Source organism: Camelina sativa, chromosome 3 (assembly GCF_030686135.1).
Source record: "Camelina sativa cultivar CO46 ecotype springtype chromosome 3, ASM3068613v1".
Classification (NCBI taxonomy): Eukaryota; Viridiplantae; Streptophyta; class Magnoliopsida; order Brassicales; family Brassicaceae; genus Camelina; species Camelina sativa.
Window position 1 is genome coordinate 7,126,071 of NC_141882.1, and position 18,836 is coordinate 7,144,906.

The 18,836-nt window shown below is 38.4% G+C and overlaps 4 protein-coding genes and 1 non-coding gene across 16 annotated transcripts; 4 read left to right on the top strand and 1 right to left on the bottom strand.

The window, feature by feature from the left end:
* The first annotated feature begins 445 nt into the window (after positions 1–445).
* Positions 446–3,725, top strand: LOC104743357 (protein phosphatase 2C 7). 2 transcript variants are annotated; one of them, XM_087500462.1, is made up of 4 exons: positions 446–2,090; positions 2,288–2,638; positions 2,735–2,840; positions 3,032–3,725. In XM_087500462.1, exons 1-4 carry the CDS (start codon positions 1,338–1,340, stop codon positions 3,364–3,366), a joined length of 1,545 nt encoding a protein of 514 aa, XP_087356588.1. In that variant the 5' UTR covers positions 446–1,337; the 3' UTR covers positions 3,367–3,725. The 2 variants fall into 2 exon arrangements, with proteins under 2 accessions (XP_087356588.1, XP_087356590.1); XM_087500464.1 differs by having other exon boundaries at positions 1,952–2,090; positions 2,240–2,638.
* Positions 3,726–3,915: 190 nt separating this feature from the next.
* LOC104775870 (large ribosomal subunit protein uL14my) lies at positions 3,916–5,316 on the bottom strand. 2 transcript variants are annotated; one of them, XM_010499826.3, is made up of 3 exons: positions 5,140–5,316; positions 4,601–4,689; positions 3,916–4,490 (listed from the first exon to the last, which is right to left on the bottom strand). In XM_010499826.3, exons 1-3 carry the CDS (start codon positions 5,171–5,173, stop codon positions 4,062–4,064), a joined length of 552 nt encoding a protein of 183 aa, XP_010498128.1. In that variant the 5' UTR covers positions 5,174–5,316; the 3' UTR covers positions 3,916–4,061. The 2 variants fall into 2 exon arrangements, with proteins under 2 accessions (XP_010498128.1, XP_010498127.1); XM_010499825.3 differs by having other exon boundaries at positions 3,916–4,493.
* Positions 5,317–5,377: 61 nt separating this feature from the next.
* Positions 5,378–5,459, top strand: TRNAS-AGA (transfer RNA serine (anticodon AGA)). The gene has a single exon. It is a non-coding gene; the product is annotated as a tRNA-Ser (tRNA).
* A 1,937-nt stretch (positions 5,460–7,396) lies between these two features.
* On the top strand, positions 7,397–7,915 carry LOC147946662 (uncharacterized). Its single transcript, XM_087507198.1, has one exon. The coding sequence runs from the start codon at positions 7,397–7,399 to the stop codon at positions 7,913–7,915; it is 519 nt and encodes a 172-aa protein (XP_087363324.1).
* Positions 7,916–8,432: 517 nt separating this feature from the next.
* LOC104775869 (myosin-5) lies at positions 8,433–18,604 on the top strand. 10 transcript variants are annotated; one of them, XM_087508588.1, is made up of 38 exons: positions 8,433–8,704; positions 9,064–9,189; positions 9,341–9,478; positions 9,556–9,701; positions 9,792–9,948; positions 10,039–10,097; positions 10,303–10,462; positions 10,561–10,710; positions 10,796–10,932; positions 11,024–11,170; positions 11,265–11,366; positions 11,712–11,769; positions 11,856–11,957; positions 12,123–12,160; positions 12,251–12,377; positions 12,477–12,647; positions 12,733–12,864; positions 13,065–13,174; positions 13,264–13,324; positions 13,506–13,683; positions 13,910–14,115; positions 14,235–14,354; positions 14,452–14,550; positions 14,672–14,890; positions 15,089–15,228; positions 15,412–15,529; positions 15,611–15,661; positions 15,743–15,793; positions 15,881–16,051; positions 16,172–16,327; positions 16,399–16,608; positions 16,972–17,118; positions 17,216–17,286; positions 17,368–17,467; positions 17,540–17,653; positions 17,736–17,816; positions 18,003–18,085; positions 18,202–18,604. In XM_087508588.1, the coding sequence occupies exons 1-38, from the start codon at positions 8,702–8,704 to the stop codon at positions 18,323–18,325; spliced, it is 4,563 nt and encodes a 1,520-aa protein (XP_087364714.1). In that variant the 5' UTR covers positions 8,433–8,701; the 3' UTR covers positions 18,326–18,604. The 10 variants fall into 10 exon arrangements, with proteins under 10 accessions (XP_087364714.1, XP_087364715.1, XP_087364712.1 ...); XM_087508589.1 differs by having other exon boundaries at positions 16,178–16,327; XM_087508586.1 differs by having other exon boundaries at positions 8,443–8,716.
* The last annotated feature ends 232 nt before the right edge of the window (positions 18,605–18,836 follow it).

Below are 18,836 nucleotides of genomic sequence, written 5' to 3' on the forward strand. Positions count from 1 at the left end.
CGCATTAGAGTGCTGACTGGGCCTGAACTGTTAGTCCATTAAAACTAGTTTTGGTCGGCGTGACTTTTTCTTGTACAAGACTAGGCCTGCCTGGGAGTGGGACATTAATTTGGAACCTAATTAATTAATTAGACCGAACCGAGAATTTGAAGATTTCAGTTGAGTTCGGGTTTATCACCCTATTACAAAATTGCTCTTTGTTAGACGAATTCAAATGTTTTAAAGAAACGATGTTTTGTATATATTTAAAAAGGATCATATCGTTTTCCATAATTCTGGCTTTTTTTGATTACTAATTTTGACAATGAGATTCAAATTTCATGCCATTTCACTCTATAGTCTTATAATAAATAAATATATACGTGTGTATCGAATATAAATTGATCTATTCATTTTATTATAGTGTACTTTAAAATCAATAAGCTAGTTTGTTGTTAACTTAGTTGTGTAATAAGAAGAAGAAGTCTAAAAGAAGATATAAACAGAGAAGACTTGAAGCTTTAAAGAGGAAAGGACACGCGGCAACAATCTTGCCATTATTGAATAAAAGAAAGATTAATAAATGAATTAAAAAACTGATTGGATCAACGTGTTAATAATATAGAGGTCGTTGTCACATAAAGAACTTGGGATTCCGTGGAGAGAGAAGAGAGCTTTTTTTGTTTTTCTTCCTTTCTTTTAATAATTCTGTTTATCTTTTTGTTTTGGGTAAAAACCATATAGATCCAGGAGAACCCATGTTTCGTTTTGGAAAGATAAAGATAAAGGCTTCGACTTTTTAGGGTTTTTTTTTTCTTTTCCTTCTTCTTTTGTTGTTGTTATTGTTGTTGCTTGCTGATTCAAATCAATCCTCTCTGTTTCTTCTTGCTCTTATTCAGTTTCACGTGACTTTTGTTTTTGGATAAAGTTTTGAGCTTTGTGTCTTCGTCTCTTAGTACTCTCTCTTGTCATCTCTCTTGGAAACAAAATAAAAGGTTGATTTTTTTTTTTTTTTTTTTTGAGGGGGTTTCTAAATTAGGTTTAGTGTGGGATTATTGAGTGTTTTATCTTTCTGATTCGATGAAGATCAAGAGTTATTGAGGATCGTAAAGAGTGATCACAATTACAGAGGATCCGTTTCGTATAGATCCGTCAGATCTGTTCACCTGGAGGTACGCCACTTCTTCTTGATTCACTAGTTAGTGTGGAAAAAAACGCCGGTTGGGTTCCTGTGGAAAGCTGAATTTGGATGTAGTATCACTATATCAGACCATAGCTTAGAGAAAGAATGATGAAGGTTATTGAATCGCTTAGCTCTGTTTGTAGCCGTTAAACGTGTGGCAGCTGCTTAGGAACTCATGGAAGAGATTGCACCGGCGGTTGCGCTGACTTTGAGTTTAGCCAACACCATGTGTGACTCTGGAATCTCATCTACTTTAGATATTACCGAGCTGGAGAATGTTACTGATGCTGTTGACATGTTGTCTGATCACAAAAGTCATAGATATTGTAACGGAGTGGTCGATTCTATGATGGAACATGTTTCAGAAGAACCACAAGAGAAAACTTTATCTGAAGTGAGAAGCTTGTCTTCTGATTTTAGTGGAACTGTCCAAGAATCAGAAGAAGATGAGCCATTAGTTTCTGATGCCACTATTATAAGCGAGGGTTTAATAGTTGTGGACGCTAGGTCTGAGATAAGCTTGCCAGATACAGTTGAAACAGATAACAAGCGAGTTCTTGCTACGGCCATTATCCTCAACGAGACCACCATAGAACAGGTTCCCACAGCTGAAGTCCTTATTGCGAGTCTGAATCACGATGTGAATATGGAGGTGGCAACTTCTGAGGTAGTCATTAGGTTGCCTGAAGAAAATCCTAATGTAGCAAGAGGAAGCAGGAGTGTCTATGAACTAGAGTGTATACCTCTTTGGGGCACAATCTCAATTTGCGGTGGAAGATCTGAAATGGAGGATTCTGTTAGAGCTTTACCTCATTTTCTGAAAATACCCATCAAAATGCTTATGGGGGATCATGAAGGGATGAGTCCAAGTCTCCCATATCTCACTAGCCACTTCTTTGGTGTATATGATGGCCACGGAGGCGCTCAGGTATACTGTACTTTGCAAATCCTTATATTGATATTAGCAATAGAGAGTCAGTTCAACTATGAACCTGGGAGATAAATGAATTTATGTTTTGCTGCCATAGGTTGTATGTATATATGATAAGGGTTTGCTGGAAACGGGATTCTTTGCAGGTTGTTATGTAATATGTGATGGCTTTGGTGGAAATGGGATTCTTGCAGGTTGCTGACTATTGTCATGATAGGATCCACTTTGCTTTGGCTGAAGAAATCGAACGGATCAAAGTGGAATTGTGTAGGAGGAACACTGGCGAGGGTAGGCAGGTCCAGTGGGAGAAAGTCTTTGTAGATTGTTACCTAAAGGTCGATAACGAGGTTAAAGGGAAAATCAACAGACCTGTTGTTGGTTCTTCTGATAGGATGGTTCTTGAAGCTGTTTCCCCTGAAACCGTCGGATCAACTGCTGTGGTTGCTTTGGTTTGTTCATCGCATATAATAGTCGCAAACTGTGGTGACTCTAGAGCGGTTTTACTCCGAGGCAAAGACTCCATGCCTTTATCAGTTGACCACAAAGTAAAAAATTCTTCTCTTTCCCTCTATAATAAATTAATACAATCAGAGAAAGCTCCAAACTTCTCATTCATGAAATTTCTTACACTCTTTCTGCAGCCAGATAGAGAGGATGAGTATGCAAGAATAGAAAAAGCTGGAGGAAAGGTTATACAATGGCAAGGTGCTCGTGTTTCTGGCGTTCTTGCCATGTCCAGGTCCATCGGTAGGTCAACCCCGCACTGTTTTTCTTCAATCTTGCTCTGTGACAGAAATCTTAAGAGAGTTATATGGGCCAAAGTTGTCGATAAATTGAGCATTCAGTAACCTTATTAAGAGATGAGGATCATTACTGTTACAGTCTCTGCAAACTTAGTATAACGCCTCAAAATGGGTTTCAATCTGCATCATTTTCAGGTGATGAATATCTGGAGCCATATGTAATACCAGACCCCGAAGTGATGTTCATGCCACGAGCAAGAGAAGACGAGTGTCTTATATTGGCCAGTGATGGACTTTGGGATGTAATGAGTAACCAAGAAGCTTGCGATTTTGCGAGGAAACGGATCTTGGCTTGGCACAAGAAGAATGGAGCACTGCCTTTAGCTGAGAGAGGTGTAGGGGAAGACCCCGCGTGTCAAGCAGCGGCTGATTATCTCTCCAAGCTCGCTCTTCAAAAGGGAAGCAAAGACAATATCTCGATCATAGTGGTCGACTTGAAAGCTCAAAGAAAGTTCAAGACCAGATCTTGAAACACTGTACGCTCGAGCTCTTACACTATTATAATTTTATTATTTCTTATTTTTTTAAAAAGTTTCAACAAGTTTACATAAAAATAAGAAGTGAAATGTTGGGGGAAAAAGAATCAAGACCTTGATGATGCATAGCTAAAAAAGTCCATTCCTTTTTCTCATGGACTTGAATGTGTATGTTTGTTATGTATAAGAAGAATAGAGAAGAAGTGTTTCTTTTTATAATTTTTATCTTGGGATCTTTCATAAAAAGTGTAGGTATCATGTTGTAATATTGGAGATGTGACGTATGGGAATTGTAATTGAATTTTATGTCACTTTTGATACTTTTCTGTAATATATTTTCTTCTTTATATAAATACTTGTTGTAGTAGAGTAACTATTGTCTCTTTTTATCTGTTGTTATGCAAAAAGTAATAGTACTGATTACCTAACTATACTATAAACTGATTTATAAAACATAACAAATAATGGTGTTTCAAGAGGGTTGTTCTTGTAACAAAAGTCTCTCCAATTTCATTGTGGAGGTGTAGAAAGGTAGGATTGATCTGCCCGAAAAAAAAAAAGGTAGGATTGATCTTTTAGACTCTACAGAAAAGTCGAGAGTTTACAGAATGAAACTGAAACCTAATTGACGGATGGATGAGAGTTACATAAGAGATCATAACTGGTGTTTTTAGTGGTGATGTACACTCTCAAACGATGTGCTGAGCCAAAGCAAGGATCTTGAGCTGTTTCTTGTTCCGCATTTCATGTGGGACAGGACCAAACACTCGGGTACCAGTTGGTTGGTTAAACTCCACTTTGTTCTTCTTATTCTCCTCCACTTTCTTCTTCTTCTTCTCCTTAATGCCCACAACTACAATCGCATTGTCATCAAACTTGACTTGGCTTCCATCAACGCGCCCTTTCTGCATCGCAGCACGCACAACCACACCATAAACGACCCTTCCTTTCTTCACTTTACCTTTTGGAATCGCCTCTTTCACAGAACCAACAATGATATCGCCAAGTCTTGCTCCTTTCTTATTAGCTTTCAGGGATTGAATGCACTTCACCTCTTTTGCACCGGAGTTATCCACGACTTTGAGAGTCGTCCCCATTTGAATGAATGTCCTTTGTTGCTGCTGTAAATTGGAAAAATCATCAGGACACAGTTCACATGTTAAGAAAGTTTCATCAAGATAAAGATATATCTTGGCAAATATTATATATCTTGATGAGGCTTTTTGACCTGAGAGAGGATGTTTCCATTCATAATTCCATTGGAGGAATTCATCAAACCAGAGAAAGCATTGCTAAGACTTCCAAGCAATGAGCATCCTGCTCCATATTTTCGATGAATCAAATCAAAAACAGAGAAGCATTAGTTAGTGACATCAACAAACACAAGAACAACAAAAATTAATACTCTTGACTCTGCATTTCATGAACCAAACCAAGCAAAGATCATGACTCAAATCAATTACAACTTCAACGACACAAATACGTGAAACCAACAATGAACATATCTTCTTCTCAATGATTTGATTTAATTTTTTTTTTTTGTGCCAGCCAAACTCACAAAGAGTGTAGAAGATTTAAGATAATTTCGAAACTTTAAACACGGTTCTTCGTAGTACTCAGTGTTGCATACGATCTAATAGTATGGGAGTAGAGATATTATTTTATTGAAAGAAGTAAACTTTATCAAACATTATATAATAATAATAAAAACCCAAAAAATTTTGGGACTAAAAGAAAGAACAGTGTGAGATGAAAACGTAAAAGTACCTCGAGAGAATCTGGAGGCTAAAGCTGCCGCCATTTCTGCGATTTAGAGGTTTCAGTCGTAGTGTACGGCTCAGGGCCAGGAGGATCTGAGAGTGAATGAATGAATCGTACGATTGATTTGCCCAAATGTAATGTCCGAAGTTTTAGGGTTTTCCTTTTACCCGTCTCGATCATCAGGGCTTTGTGTACTGATAAGCGGCAGAATTATAAGCAGAGAAAGCGACAAAATGTTCAAAAAGTGGGCGTGCCGGAGTGGTTATCGGGCATGACTAGAAATCATGTGGGCTTTGCCCGCGCAGGTTCGAATCCTGCTGCTCACGTTTTTTTAATTCTCCCTTTTATTTTCCATCATATTTACCCTAATATCTCAAATAATGACCTTTTTAACAAAACGAAAATATACTTTCTTATCTTTACATTTTACCAGGGCTACAGCTTATTTTCCAACTATTTTTACTTTTTTTTTTAATATCTTGTATCTAATCAGAATGTAAAGAGAAGGTCTGCTTATTTCAGATAACATTTTGATAGCTCAGCAAATGTTTCATGGTCTCCAAACCAATCCTTCTTGTAAAGGGAAGTTCATGGCCATCAAGACACACATGAGCAAGGCTTATGACAGGGTCAAATGGATTTTTGTTGAGCTTTTACTCAGGCAATTCGGTTTTTGTGATAAATGGGTTTCTTGGATTATGTCTTGTGTTACGTCGGTTCAATATAAAGTCTTGATTAATGGTCAGGCATATGGCTCCATTACTCCTTGTCGGGGATTGCGGCAGGAGGATCCCCTATCTCCCTATCTTTTTATTCTTTGTACGGAAGTGCTTATCGCACATTTCCGTAAGGCGGAACGGATGAAGCTTATTACTGGCATTAAGGTTTCGACCGCTAGTCCTGCTATTTCTCATCTTTTGTTTGCGGATGACAGTCTCTTCTTCTGTCGGGCCAATAGGGAGCAATGTGAGTTGGTGCTCCAGATACTTCGGAAGTATGAGCGGGCTTCAGGCCAACAAATTAATTTCCAGAAATCATCGGTCCAGTTCGGGCATAAGGTGGACCACGTCCTGAGGGAAGAGTTAAAAGGGGTTTTAGGTATTACTAATTTGGGTGGCATGAGTTCTTATTTAGGGATACCGGAGAGCTTAAGGGGGGCAAAGACGCAAATCTTTTCGTTTGTTCAGGATAAATTACAATCACGGGCAAGTGGTTGGCCGGCTAGGCTTCTGTCCAAGGGCGGTAAAGAGGTAATGATTAAATCTGTTGCTACTGCTGTCCCAACGTTTGTGATGTCGTATTTTCGGTTACCCAAAACGATTACAAGGAAGCTAACTAGTGCGATTTCAAACTTTTGGTGGAGTGCATCTAGCCAATCAAGAGGATTTTACTGGGTGGCATGGGATAAACTATGTAGCGGTAAATGTGAGGGAGGTTTGGGTTTTCGATGTTTGGATGATTATAATACCGCCCTGCTAGCAAAGCAGCTCTGGCGTTTGATCTCTGTTCCGGATTCACTTTTTGCACGGGTTTTTAAAGGCCGGTATTTTCGGCATTCTGATCCCTTGGATCCAATAAAATCTTATTCGCCGTCTTATGGGTGGCGAAGCATTATTTCTGCTCGCTCTCTGGTTACTAAAGGACTTATTAAACGGGTAGGATCAGGTGTTTCCATCTCTGTATGGAATGACCCTTGGATCCCTGCTCAATCTCCGAGACCAGCATTAGACACGGGGGTGTCGTTTGACCCTCTGCTCTCCGTTCACAATCTTATTGACAGGAATTCTAATTCCTGGGATATGGCTCAGCTAACGGCTACTTTTGTACCAGAGGATGCCGCCATAATCTCCGCCATACCGCTACGACAACCGGACAAACCGGATTTGTTAGGTTGGCATTTTACCAAGTCCGGTAAATATTCGGTGAAGTCAGGGTATAATACCCTTCGGTTACATAAGTCGGCTACGGTAGGACTAAAGGTCCTTGGGCCAGACTATGTTCCCCTACAGGCCTTTGTGTGGAAAATCAGGTGCCCACCAAAACTTTGACACTTCAGGTGGCAAGCACTCTCGGGTTGCATAGCAGTCACAGCTAACTTACGGAAGCGTGGGCTGACCTGTGATCCCGTGTGTGGCCTTTGTGGCTATGAGGCGGAGACAATTAATCATACTCTGTTTGAATGTCCGCCAGCCAGACAGGTTTGGGCCTTGTCACAATTCCCGACGGCCCGGGGGTTTTCCCTTCGCCTTCTATTTTCACAAATATGGATTTCCTATTTTGGCGGTTTAAGGATGTTCCATCACATGATGGCTTCCCGTGGATTCTATGGTATATTTGGAAAGCACGAAATGATAAACTTTTCAGCAACTTGGATTCTAATCCAAATGCAATTTTGCGTTTAGCGGAGGATGAGGCTAAAGCCTGGTTTCTGGCTCAGACAGAGTCCATAGGGCCAGAGACGACTCTTCCGAATACGGGTGTAATATATGGGGATGGGGGTCTCGGGGTTCTCAGATCTCTGACGAGTTATCGTTGTTATATTGATGGCTCTTGGAAAGCGTCAGATAGGTTTGCTGGTCAAGGATGGTTCTGCGTTTCGCCTACGGGAGATGACCTTACTGTGGGAGCCGTCAACATTCGTCGCAACCTTTCACCTCTTCATGCTGAGATGGAAGCTCTTCTATGGGCAATGAGATGCATGATTGGGGCGGATAATCATTCTATTGTTTTCCTTACAGATTGCTCCGACTTAGTGAAGATGGTGTTTTCGCCTTCTGAATGACCAGCTTTCACGCCTTATCTAGAGGATATACAGGTGGATGAAGAGGAGTTCACATCGTTTTCATTAATCTACATTCCTCGCTCTCAGAATGGTAAAGCGAATAATTTAGCGCGACGTGTTCGTTCATTTCCGCAATTAGTTACCTTTGTAAACAATTTACCTTCGCATTGGCTCGTTTGAGTCAATCTTGTATGCTGTTGTAAAAAAAAAAAATCAGAATGTAGAAAAAAACTAAAAATTTAAAAAATAATAGTAGTCTTCAAAAAATGGTGTCCTAATAAATAAAAAGATTTATTTCCACTTTTTCAACGTTTTTATATTCCTTTTATAATAGTTGGTTCATGAACATACGTGACAAAATCCAAATTTTCTAAAATGTTTTGAAATATTCCTTAATAAAAAATAAAATAAAAAAGAAACGTAGAGTGAAGCGATGCCGTCCATTTTGAAGCGAGCCGGTGGGACCCAGTAGTATCCGTATCAGACAAGAGACAAAATAAAAAGAGACATCAAACGCTCTTTCTTCCGCAGCAAAATCAAACGAAACGCTATTTTCTTTTTTTTTTTCATAATTTGAAACTCTCCACCGCACACACCAAAAGAGAGATTCTCGCCGGAGACGAAAAGGGCTTTCCTTTCCAGAGATTTCCGGAGAAAAGTTGTTGACTTTATCACTCCCCAAGTCTCTCTCTCTCCCCTCCCCTCCCCACCCACAACAAGTAGAGATTTTTCTGCTCCAATCTCATCATCATCATCTGGGGTTTTGTTTTCCCCCTTTCTTTTCAAATGGTAAATTCAAATGTATTCACTCATTCCCCCTTTCTCGCTTCTTTGTTTTATTTTGGCAATTGGAAACCCTACTTGCTTGTTTCGTTAATGTTGTTGTTGTTGTTCTTGCGTTTGCTTACCTTATTGGTTTTCCTTAATCGAGACTCTAATTCTTTTTTTGCCTATGATTGTTTTTTAACTTCTGCACGGTTTTGGTTTGACTATGTCTAGCTCTCTTCGACCAGCTTGCTCTTTTTCTGACTTTTTCGTATATTTTTTTGCCTAGAGCTGCAATGTAGATGACATATGTGTTAATTGAACTCGTGAATTATTGGAGGCAGTGTTGTTCATGTTTTTTTATTGCAATGCAATGGTTGCAGGCTGCTCCAGTCATAATTGTGGGTTCACATGTGTGGGTTGAAGATCCACATTTGGCATGGATAGATGGACAAGTTACTCGAATCGATGGTGATAACATTCATGTCAAAACTAATAAGGGGAAAACCGTAAGTTTCTTCAAGATTATACCTTTTTTTTTTTTTTTACTTGAATATAGACGATTAGTTTGATGAGTTCTTTGCTGTCTAAGTATAAATGTTCGGACTTCCTTGTTGGCCATGGTTCTCCTCACATGCCCCTGTGTCGTATGGATTTCAGGTTGTGACCAATGTATATTTTCCCAAGGATACGGAAGCTCCACCTGGAGGTGTAGATGACATGACTAAACTTTCATACTTGCATGAGCCTGGAGTCTTACAAAACCTAGAGACAAGATATGAACTCAATGAAATCTACGTAAGATATTTTACCTTTTTTTCTAGCTATGATACTAATAAGTTATGATACGAATAAGTTTTGTGTTACTTCTGTAGACCTATACAGGGAATATTCTAATTGCAGTTAATCCATTCAAAAGGCTGCCTCATATTTATGAAACCGATATGATGGAACAATATAAGAGAGTTGCACTTGGAGAACTAAGTCCTCATGTTTTTGCAATCGGGGATGCTGCATACAGGTTTGTGCATGTTCACATCCATCTTTTTATCATACTTCTAATCTGTTTTGTGATATAATTTACTTATTTAGTCACTGTGTAAGATATTAGGGCGATGATTAATGAAGGAAAAAGCAATTCGATTTTGGTAAGTGGCGAAAGTGGTGCTGGTAAAACTGAGACGACAAAGATGCTCATGAGGTACCTTGCCTTTTTGGGAGGGAGGTCTGGTGTAGAAGGAAGGACAGTTGAACAGCAAGTCTTAGAGGTTTGTTTTAACTTTCATGTTTTAATGAGGATTGTTCCATTTATGTTTGTATGCAACTAAATGCTTATATCCCCACATGAAATATTGCAGTCCAATCCGGTTCTTGAAGCATTTGGCAATGCAAAAACTTTACGAAACAACAATTCGAGGTGCATTCTCCATCTTTCTAAATCTGGTTTTTATCAGCTAAGTTCATTAATTAGTAATTAGTTTGTTACCAGGATTTATTGTTAAATGCTTGGTTCCTTAGATTTTTTAAAAATGCTTTTATAATTCTTCTGGTTATGCCTTAAGAAAATTCGTACTTATGATTGTTTGGCCATTTTCATTCTTCTTGATGGCACCACCTTGCAGTCGTTTTGGTAAATTTGTTGAAATCCAATTTGACAAGAATGGAAGGATTTCTGGGGCAGCTATTAGGACTTATCTGCTGGAGAGGTCCCGTGTTTGCCAAATCTCAGATCCCGAAAGGAACTACCATTGCTTTTATCTTCTTTGTGCTGCTCCGCCAGAGGTATCACATAATTTTTTTGGTAACTGACACATTATGTGCATGTTCACCCCATTCCGATATCATACACTTTATTTTCTAAATTCTTGGTTATTTTCCAGGATATAGAGAAGTACCAGCTGAAAAACCCACAGTCATTCCATTACCTAAATCAGTCAAGTTGTTATAAATTGGATGGTGTTGATGATGCTAGTGAATACCTTGAAACAAGAAAAGCTATGGATGTAGTTGGAATCAGTAATGATGAACAGGTCCTCAAATTGATGTGTTAAAGAGGTTAGGTTTCTGTTCCGCTACTTTCATGTTAGGGTCTCACATCTAAAGTAATATTTACAGGAGGCAATCTTCAGGGTGGTTGCTGCAATTCTTCATCTTGGTAACATTGATTTTGGAAAAGGGGAAGAGATTGATTCCTCTGTCATCAAGGATGAAGGATCCCGACATCATCTTAACTTGGCGGCAGAGCTACTTATGTATGCTACTTCGTTTCTTACTATATTTGACATTGTTATTCCATTTTTGTTTTAGTGGATTATTCTCTAAATAGTGCACTTGTTTTGATAGGTGTGACGCCCAGAGCCTAGAAGATGCTCTTATTAGGCGTGTGATGGTTACACCTGAAGAGATTATCACGAGAACGCTTGATCCCAACAGTGCAATTGTTAGTAGGGATACCCTGGCCAAGACAATATATTCTCACTTGTTTGACTGGTGAAGCTATTCAAGCGAACCCCCTCTTCCATTTTCCCGCCTGGCATTTATATATTTATATATTCCATAATACATTTTATCCTGTCATCTACAGGATTGTGAACAAAATTAATACTTCCATCGGACAGGACCCAAGGTCAAAGTCGATTATTGGAGTTTTGGATATTTATGGGTTTGAAAGTTTCAAATGCAATAGGTATTGTTTTATGTAAAACATAATTTGCTTTCACCTTTAGCCCATTTCATTCCAGGAGTTAGGGACGACCAATCTAGACATGTTTAGATAGCTTTAAAGAAATATTTCCTTGTCATGTTCTGCTATTTGAACTGAAAATTGCCTGTCTCTATTTTATCTGCAGCGTCTCAAAAATTTAATAGAATTACAAGAGTTAGCTGTGAACTTTTGTGATACTACGTTGGTTACATATAGTTTTATATAATGTCTGTCAAGATGTTGGAATGAAATTGCTAAACGTGGAAAGTTAGTAGATTTATCAATTATTGAAGTTGTCGTTGATTTCATGTTCTGCTTATGATACAGTTTTGAGCAATTCTGCATCAATTTCACGAATGAAAAACTGCAACAGCATTTTAATCAGGTTAGCGTTTTTATATTTCCCTAATCGATCAGACCCTTTGGTTTTTGATAAGTAGATTCGACTTATTCTGGTAGCATTTTTTGCAGCATGTGTTCAAGATGGAGCAGGAAGAGTACACCAAAGAAGAGATCGATTGGAGTTACATAGAGTTTATTGATAACCAAGATGTTCTCGATTTAATTGAAAAAGTATGTTTCTCGTTTCTTATAATTTAACAGACTTACATTTTCAGTTTGTTATATCTGCTTGCTTGATGACAACTATATTTAGGTTTAAGAGCAGAGATCTTGTTTATTGCACAACTATGTTATGCTTTCCCTTTTCTTATGTTAAAATTGCATGTCTTAAATCAGAAACCAGGAGGAATTATTTCACTTCTAGATGAAGCCTGGTAAGCTTTATCGTTCTCTGATTGACTTGTATGCCTTTCATATAATAGTATAGTACTATCCACTCATGTTTACTGGTTAATTCAACACAGCATGTTTCCCACGTTTAAACATAACGACTTCTCCCAAAAGTTGTTCCTGACGTTCAAAAATCACAAGAGATTTTCTAAACCGAAGCTCTCTCCCACTGATTTTACCATATCGCATTATGCGGGAGAGGTACAGTATTGCTTCTTCATGATTTTTTTTTCTTTTACTTTCCTAAATGAATTGAAGTTGAAGCTTTCTGTTCTTGATGTGTTTCCAACATTTTGCAAGGTTACTTATCAATCAGACAATTTTCTCGATAAGAACAGGGACTATATAGTTGCTGAACATCAAGCGCTATTTACTGCATCTAATTGCTCATTTGTGGCGAGTTTGTTTCATGCACTTCATGAAGACTCATCCAGGTCATCAAAATTTTCTTCCATTGGGTCACGGTTCAAGGTATTGCATATTTGCATGTAAAATTTCTAAATATGTATTGCAAGCTTTAACGTAAGTTCATTGATATTACTTATCTATATTGCAGCAACAACTTCACTCACTGATGGAAACGCTGAATGGTACAGAACCTCATTACATCAGATGTATAAAGCCGAATAATGTTCTTAAACCTGGTGTCTTTGAGAACTTCAACGTCATTCATCAATTACGTTGTGGGGTAAGGATGTCCCATGTATTTACATCTCTTGTTAGACCTATAATACACCGTCCCCTTTGTATTTTTATATAAATTTATAAATGCAATCACCAAAACAAGTATATAATAACACACTTACTTAAATAGGATGGTTCTTTATATGTTTTGTATTCATTAAATGCAGTGTCTCCTCAGAAAATAACAACTAGTTTCATTTGTAGGGTGTTCTTGAAGCCATTAGGATCAGTTGCGCTGGCTATCCTACCAGGCTTGCCTTCTATGATTTTCTTGACCGTTTTGGTCTCCTTGCTCCAGAAGTTTTGGAAGGAAAGTAAGTCTCTCTGTGAGATTTATCTCCATGAACACTTGTTGAAATAAACATAAGTGTAGTAAGCAATTTTATCATATATTCTTTTACAGTTATGATGATAAAGTAGCTTGCCAAATGATTCTTGATAAGAAAGGTCTGAGGGACTACCAGGTGTGATATAATTTTCATTCTGGTTTGCTGCTTTTCTTTCCAACTTATTTTCTTACAAGTTCATGGAGACTTTTAGCGTTGTGGTCTTGATAAAAAAAATCTCCCTTCCATCATTCTCACTATCGACGTTGTCAGTATTTGTTCAGGGATCACATACGTGCCTTTACCATGTTGTTCCCAGGTAGGAAAGACAAAGATCTTCCTTCGAGCTGGTCAGATGGCTGAATTAGATGCGAGGAGAGCAGAGGTGCTTGGGAATGCTGCCAGAGTCATTCAGAGGCAATTCCGCACTTGTTTTGCCAGAAAGAATTTCCGTTCTATTCGCAATGCTGCTATTGTTTTGCAATCCTTCCTACGAGGTATTTTCTGCACATCAGTAAGGTTTGACTTCGGTGTAGGCTGTTCAGTAAGAGTCGTAGTGCTTACCCATTCTTTTATCATTTCCTCCTTTTGTTTCCATCATTTGGAGCATAATCCTTTCTTACCGGCTTATTGTTTTCTGTTTGATCATTTATTATCCTTTTCTATTGGTAGTACTAGCTGGTAATTTTAATTTGTTGTATAAATATGCTTTATTAATTGCAGGCGAAATTGCCCGGACAATACACAAAGAACTGAAAATAGAAGCTGCAGCTCTAAGATTCCAGAAGAATTTCCGCCGGTACATCGACAGGAAATCTTTTGTTACCACAAGATCATCGGCAATCGTGTTGCAGACTGGCTTAAGGGCTATGATTGCACGTAGTGAATTCAGGTTAAGAAGGCAAACAAAAGCCGCCATTGTGCTTCAGGTAGATCGCAGTTTCCTCGTTACTGGGAGCGAACTACATAACCTTCTCAGGACGGAAATAGGAAAAGTTTGGTGACAGTTCTTTGATGCATAAAAGATTCTTATTTCCTTTGTTTTCAGGCTCATTGGCGTGGTCGCCAAGCATACTCATACTACACAAGACTTAAGAAGGCGGCAATAGTCACGCAATGTGCCTGGAGATGCAGACTTGCTAGAAGAGAGCTTAGGATGCTGAAAATGGTTAGATTCTTTGCTTTATAACTTTTCGCTGCTTTCTAACACAGTGTGCATGAAAAATATTATTCAGCTATTTACTTCCATGTTTACATTGATTTAGGCTGCAAGAGAAACTGGTGCTCTTAAAGATGCTAAAGATAAATTGGAGAAGCGGGTTGAAGAGCTTACCTGGCGTATACAATTGGAGAAGCGGTTAAGGGTAACGTAGATGTCAATTTTTCTTTTGGAGATTTCTTTAGGTTAAACCAGGTTGCAGGTTGTGGTCTGCAAAGTCAGTTACAAAATTTGGATAATATGGTTATCTTTACACTGATTAACAGACTGATCTTGAGGAGGCAAAGGTGCAAGAAGTTGCAAAGCTGCAAGAGGCATTGCATACCATGCAGTTACAATTGAAGGGAGCTACTGCAATGGTAGTAAAAGAAAAGGAGGCGGCTCGAATAGCAATTGAAGAAGCAAGTTCAGTTAATAAGGAACATGTTGTTGTTGAAGATACAGAGAAGATTGATACTTTGAGCAACGAAGTTGACAGGCTAAAGGTAAAAACTGACATATTTAATCCAAAGAAATAGCTTCAAGAGGTAACTGGTTCTGCACCATAAATGCAGATGTGTAAATTTAATAATGAGAATTCTTTCTGTTTCTGGATTTAAGAAAGAAAATGGTTGATGTTGAAAGCCTCCATATTTGATTTTTTTGTGCCACTGATCTTCAATCTGAACATGGTCCTAATGCAGGGACTGTTGTCATTAGAAACACATAAGGCAGATGAAGCAAAGCAGGCTTATAGTAGTACTTTGGTCCAAAATGAGGAATTAAGTAAGAAACTTGAAGAAGCTGGGAGAAAAATAGAGCAGCTTCAAGATTCTGTTCAGAGGTTTGTTTTCATTTGCAAATTTGAGATTATGATGCATTTGCTTACCCTTATTAATAAGCTTTTATTTTCTCACGTCAAGACGTCATGCATTTAGAGGTTTAATTAGTATTAGATATTGCATTTAGTGCCTATTTGTTCTCTAAAATAAGAAGACTAACAAAAGATTCCCTTCCTGTAAATTAGATTCCAAGAAAAGGTCTTTAACTTAGAGTCGGAGAATAAAGTACTTCGGCAACAAACTCTTACCATCACACCGACTACTAGAGCTTTGGCTCTAAGACCAAAAACTACCATAATTCAGGTACTAGTGGACACCGGCTGTCTTTGCATTGAACTTCTTAACTGTGCCTATGACCTTTTTGATATTTCCTTGGAATTTCAGAGAACTCCCCAGAAAGATGCTTTCTCCAATGGAGAAACAACACAACTTCAGGTATGTTGACAAACAAAACAAGCCCCTTGTCTAATTACCATTTCCAGTGATGGAGATCTAATACTTGATGATATGCTCCAGGAACCTGAAACTGAGGATAGGCCCCAGAAATCGCTTAATCAGAAACAGCAGGTAGCTATCATTTACGGCGACAAGATGCTCTGTTTTGTGTCAATATGCATTTTGCATACTCAGTATGTGCGGTTTTCCATCTTGCAGGAAAATCAAGAGCTATTACTAAAGTCTATTTCGGAAGATATAGGATTTTCTGAAGGCAAACCTGTTGCTGCCTGCCTGATATTTAAGTGTCTGATACACTGGAGATCTTTTGAAGTAGAAAGAACCAGTATATTTAATCGTATAATCGAGACAATAGCATCTGCAGTCGAGGTAGTATTGATGTTCTTTCATACCTACGCAAATCTTCTTTTAGGGCTGTAGTATGTTCCAAGGGTTGGATAGTTCACCTGCTTCATGGGTTGTCGCATGCTAAGTTTTACATCTTTGCAGATGCAGGAAAACAGCGATGTACTATGCTATTGGTTATCCAATTCCGCCACACTATTGATGTTGCTTCAACGCACTCTGAAAGCCGGTGCTACAGGAAGCATAATTACTCCGAGACGTCGGGGAATGCCTACATCTTTGTTTGGACGGGTGTCTCAGGTGGTTAGAAGTGTTATATATCTCTCTTAAATGCTTTGATTTCATTAATCTCACTTTTCTCTGCATAATAGAGTCTCCGAGGTTCTCCACAAATTGCTGGATTCCCATTTATGAATGGAAGAGCGATTGGCGGTGGGCTAGATGAACTACGTCAAGTCGAAGCTAAATATCCTGCTTTGCTGTTCAAGCAGCAACTCACCGCTTTCCTAGAAAAGATATATGGAATGATCCGAGACAAGATGAAGAAAGAGATTTCTCCTCTGCTTGCTTCTTGCATCCAGGTAGGCATTCTTTTTAGTTTCCTTTTCTCTCACAGAAAAATATCGTTTTTCTATAAGTGTGGTATTAAACCCCCTAAGCCTGGTTTTGTGATACGATTTGCTTATATAATCTGGATTTGATATATTATAGAAACGAGAATTACAAAAGGTTGAGAACTTTGTTAATGAAGCTCCTCCCACTCCCCCAGAATTAACCCACAAATTTCTTGATTACCCTCTCTCACTCTCTCAGACCTTATATATAGACATAGACTTAAGAAAATAACCTAAACCAACCATGGTTCACTCTCACAACAAACCATGGTTAACTTAACCCATTTTCACTGCTTCTATCATTTTGCTTTCGTGGTTTGATGGAAACAGGCTCCAAGGACACCAAAGGCACCACGTTCTGGTTTAGTAAAGGGACGTTCACAAAATAATTTTGTTGCTCAACAAGTGCTAATTGCTCATTGGCAAAGCATTGTTACATGTCTGAACGGCCACTTGAGGACTATGAGGGCCAATTATGTGAGTAAAATAAAAAAATTAGCCACAGCGGACATGTATTAGTTTTCGACTGTCTTTGTCTTTTCCTCACAAACTTTGAACCTTTCCAAAACTGCAGGTGCCTTCGTTGCTAATTTCTAAAATGTTCGGGCAGATATTTTCATTTATCAATGTTCAGTTGTTTAACAGGTAAATGTGTTATAGTTGGCACCGTCATGTCGCTATATAGTAGATATCCACTTATGTTTTTCTTTTTTGTCAATCGTGTAGCCTTCTTTTGAGACGTGAGTGCTGCTCGTTTAGCAATGGAGAGTATGTAAAAACAGGGCTTGCGGAGCTGGAAAAGTGGTGCCATGATGCAACGGAGGAGGTAATAGATGTTCAAATCCTCTTTGGATTTTTCCGACAGTTTGCTTATTAAAAGATGCTTGCTGTGTTCCAGTTTGTTGGTTTGGCTTGGGATGAACTAAAGCACATCAGACAAGCTGTTGGCTTCTTGGTTATACATCAGAAGCCTAAGAAGAGCTTAAAAGAGATAACTACCGAACTTTGTCCGGTTAGTTCAGTTGTTTTTTGCGCCCTTTTCTTCATCAGTTAATCTCATGTAAATCGAATGAAACTTCTTTGTTTCTCTGCAGGTGCTTAGCATTCAGCAAGTGTACAGGATCAGTGGTATGTATTGGGACGACAAATACGGTACACAGAGCGTATCTCCAGAGGCAAGTGAATATTTTTCTGTCTTGATTTCACTTTCACCTGATTGATAGACACGCTCGAGCAAACCGTTTACATTAGTCTTACTTGGAGTCATGTTTTACGAAAATCCAAGATTATCGAGAGCGGATTGTAATAGAAGAGCTAAGTATGTTCTTTTAAATTCGCTTGACAAAACAATGGTGATGCAGGTGATAGCAAGCATGCGGCTTACGATGTCAGATGAATCAACGAACGTGATCAGCAACTCGTTTTTACTAGATGACGATTCGAGGTAAACCCCAGAAAGAAAAAGAAAAAAAAACATTAACAAAACAGACGCTATGATTTCACTTTAAAAAAGGTTGATCTTTTGAAAAAATAATGGGTCTTGGTGATTTTTTTTTGCAGCATCCCATTCTCGGTTGACGATATCTCGAAATCGATGCAAAACGTAGAGGTTGCAGAGGTGGATCCTCCTCCGATGATTCGCCAAAACTCCAACTTCATGTTCTTGTTGGAAAGGTCAGACTGAAGTTGCAGACAGAAGTAGTAAATTCCCTTTACCCGATCGATCTCTAGGACATTCTTCAGATTAGGAGATCAGAATTGTGCTGTACATTAGTACATTAGGCCTATCTTTGCTAGTGGCTTTGGTAATATTTTTCTATTAATATGGGGTATAATGGGTAGGAAAACTATATCTAAATATTTGAAAAAACCATTGCAACTGTTGTTGTATTTGTGAATTAAAATGTTTGTGGCCATGTTTTTTTGATAGACCATTTGCTTAATGAAAATTTCCCTTCGTTCATAGTATTTTTTTCAAATTGTTAGGCTGATTTTGTTATTTGATCACGTGATGAGCAGATGTTTCACACCATTTGGAATCGGATTAAAAGATAAAAAAAGGATTGTTAAATGTATATGTGAAAACATCTGCTCAACACTGAAATGGTGTGTATGAAGAGCGAAGAGCAGATGTTTTCACATATACATTTAACAATCCTTTTTTTAATCTTTTAATCCGATTCCAAATGTAAAGT

Excerpts from the sequence above, each read along its gene's own strand:
- LOC147946662 (XM_087507198.1), top strand. The coding sequence starts at position 7,397 with ATGGATTTCCTATTTTGGCGGTTTAAGGATGTTCCATCACATGATGGC.
- LOC104775870 (XM_010499825.3), bottom strand. The coding sequence starts at position 5,173 with ATGGCGGCAGCTTTAGCCTCCAGATTCTCTCGAG. Across the intron at positions 4,690-5,139 it reads AGCCTCCAGATTCTCTCGAG|GATGCTCATTGCTTGGAAGT; the intron begins GTACTTTTACGT and ends AATATGGAGCAG. Across the intron at positions 4,494-4,600 it reads ATGGAAACATCCTCTCTCAG|CAGCAACAAAGGACATTCAT; the intron begins GTCAAAAAGCCT and ends TCCAATTTACAG.
- LOC104775869 (XM_087508586.1), top strand. Across the intron at positions 9,702-9,791 it reads ATCGGGGATGCTGCATACAG|GGCGATGATTAATGAAGGAA; the intron begins GTTTGTGCATGT and ends GTAAGATATTAG. Across the intron at positions 11,958-12,122 it reads TTCTCGATTTAATTGAAAAA|AAACCAGGAGGAATTATTTC; the intron begins GTATGTTTCTCG and ends GTCTTAAATCAG.
- LOC104743357 (XM_087500462.1), top strand. The coding sequence starts at position 1,338 with ATGGAAGAGATTGCACCGGCGGTTGCGCTGACTTTGAGTTTAGCCAAC. Across the intron at positions 2,091-2,287 it reads ATGGCCACGGAGGCGCTCAG|GTTGCTGACTATTGTCATGA; the intron begins GTATACTGTACT and ends GGATTCTTGCAG. Across the intron at positions 2,639-2,734 it reads CTTTATCAGTTGACCACAAA|CCAGATAGAGAGGATGAGTA; the intron begins GTAAAAAATTCT and ends CTCTTTCTGCAG.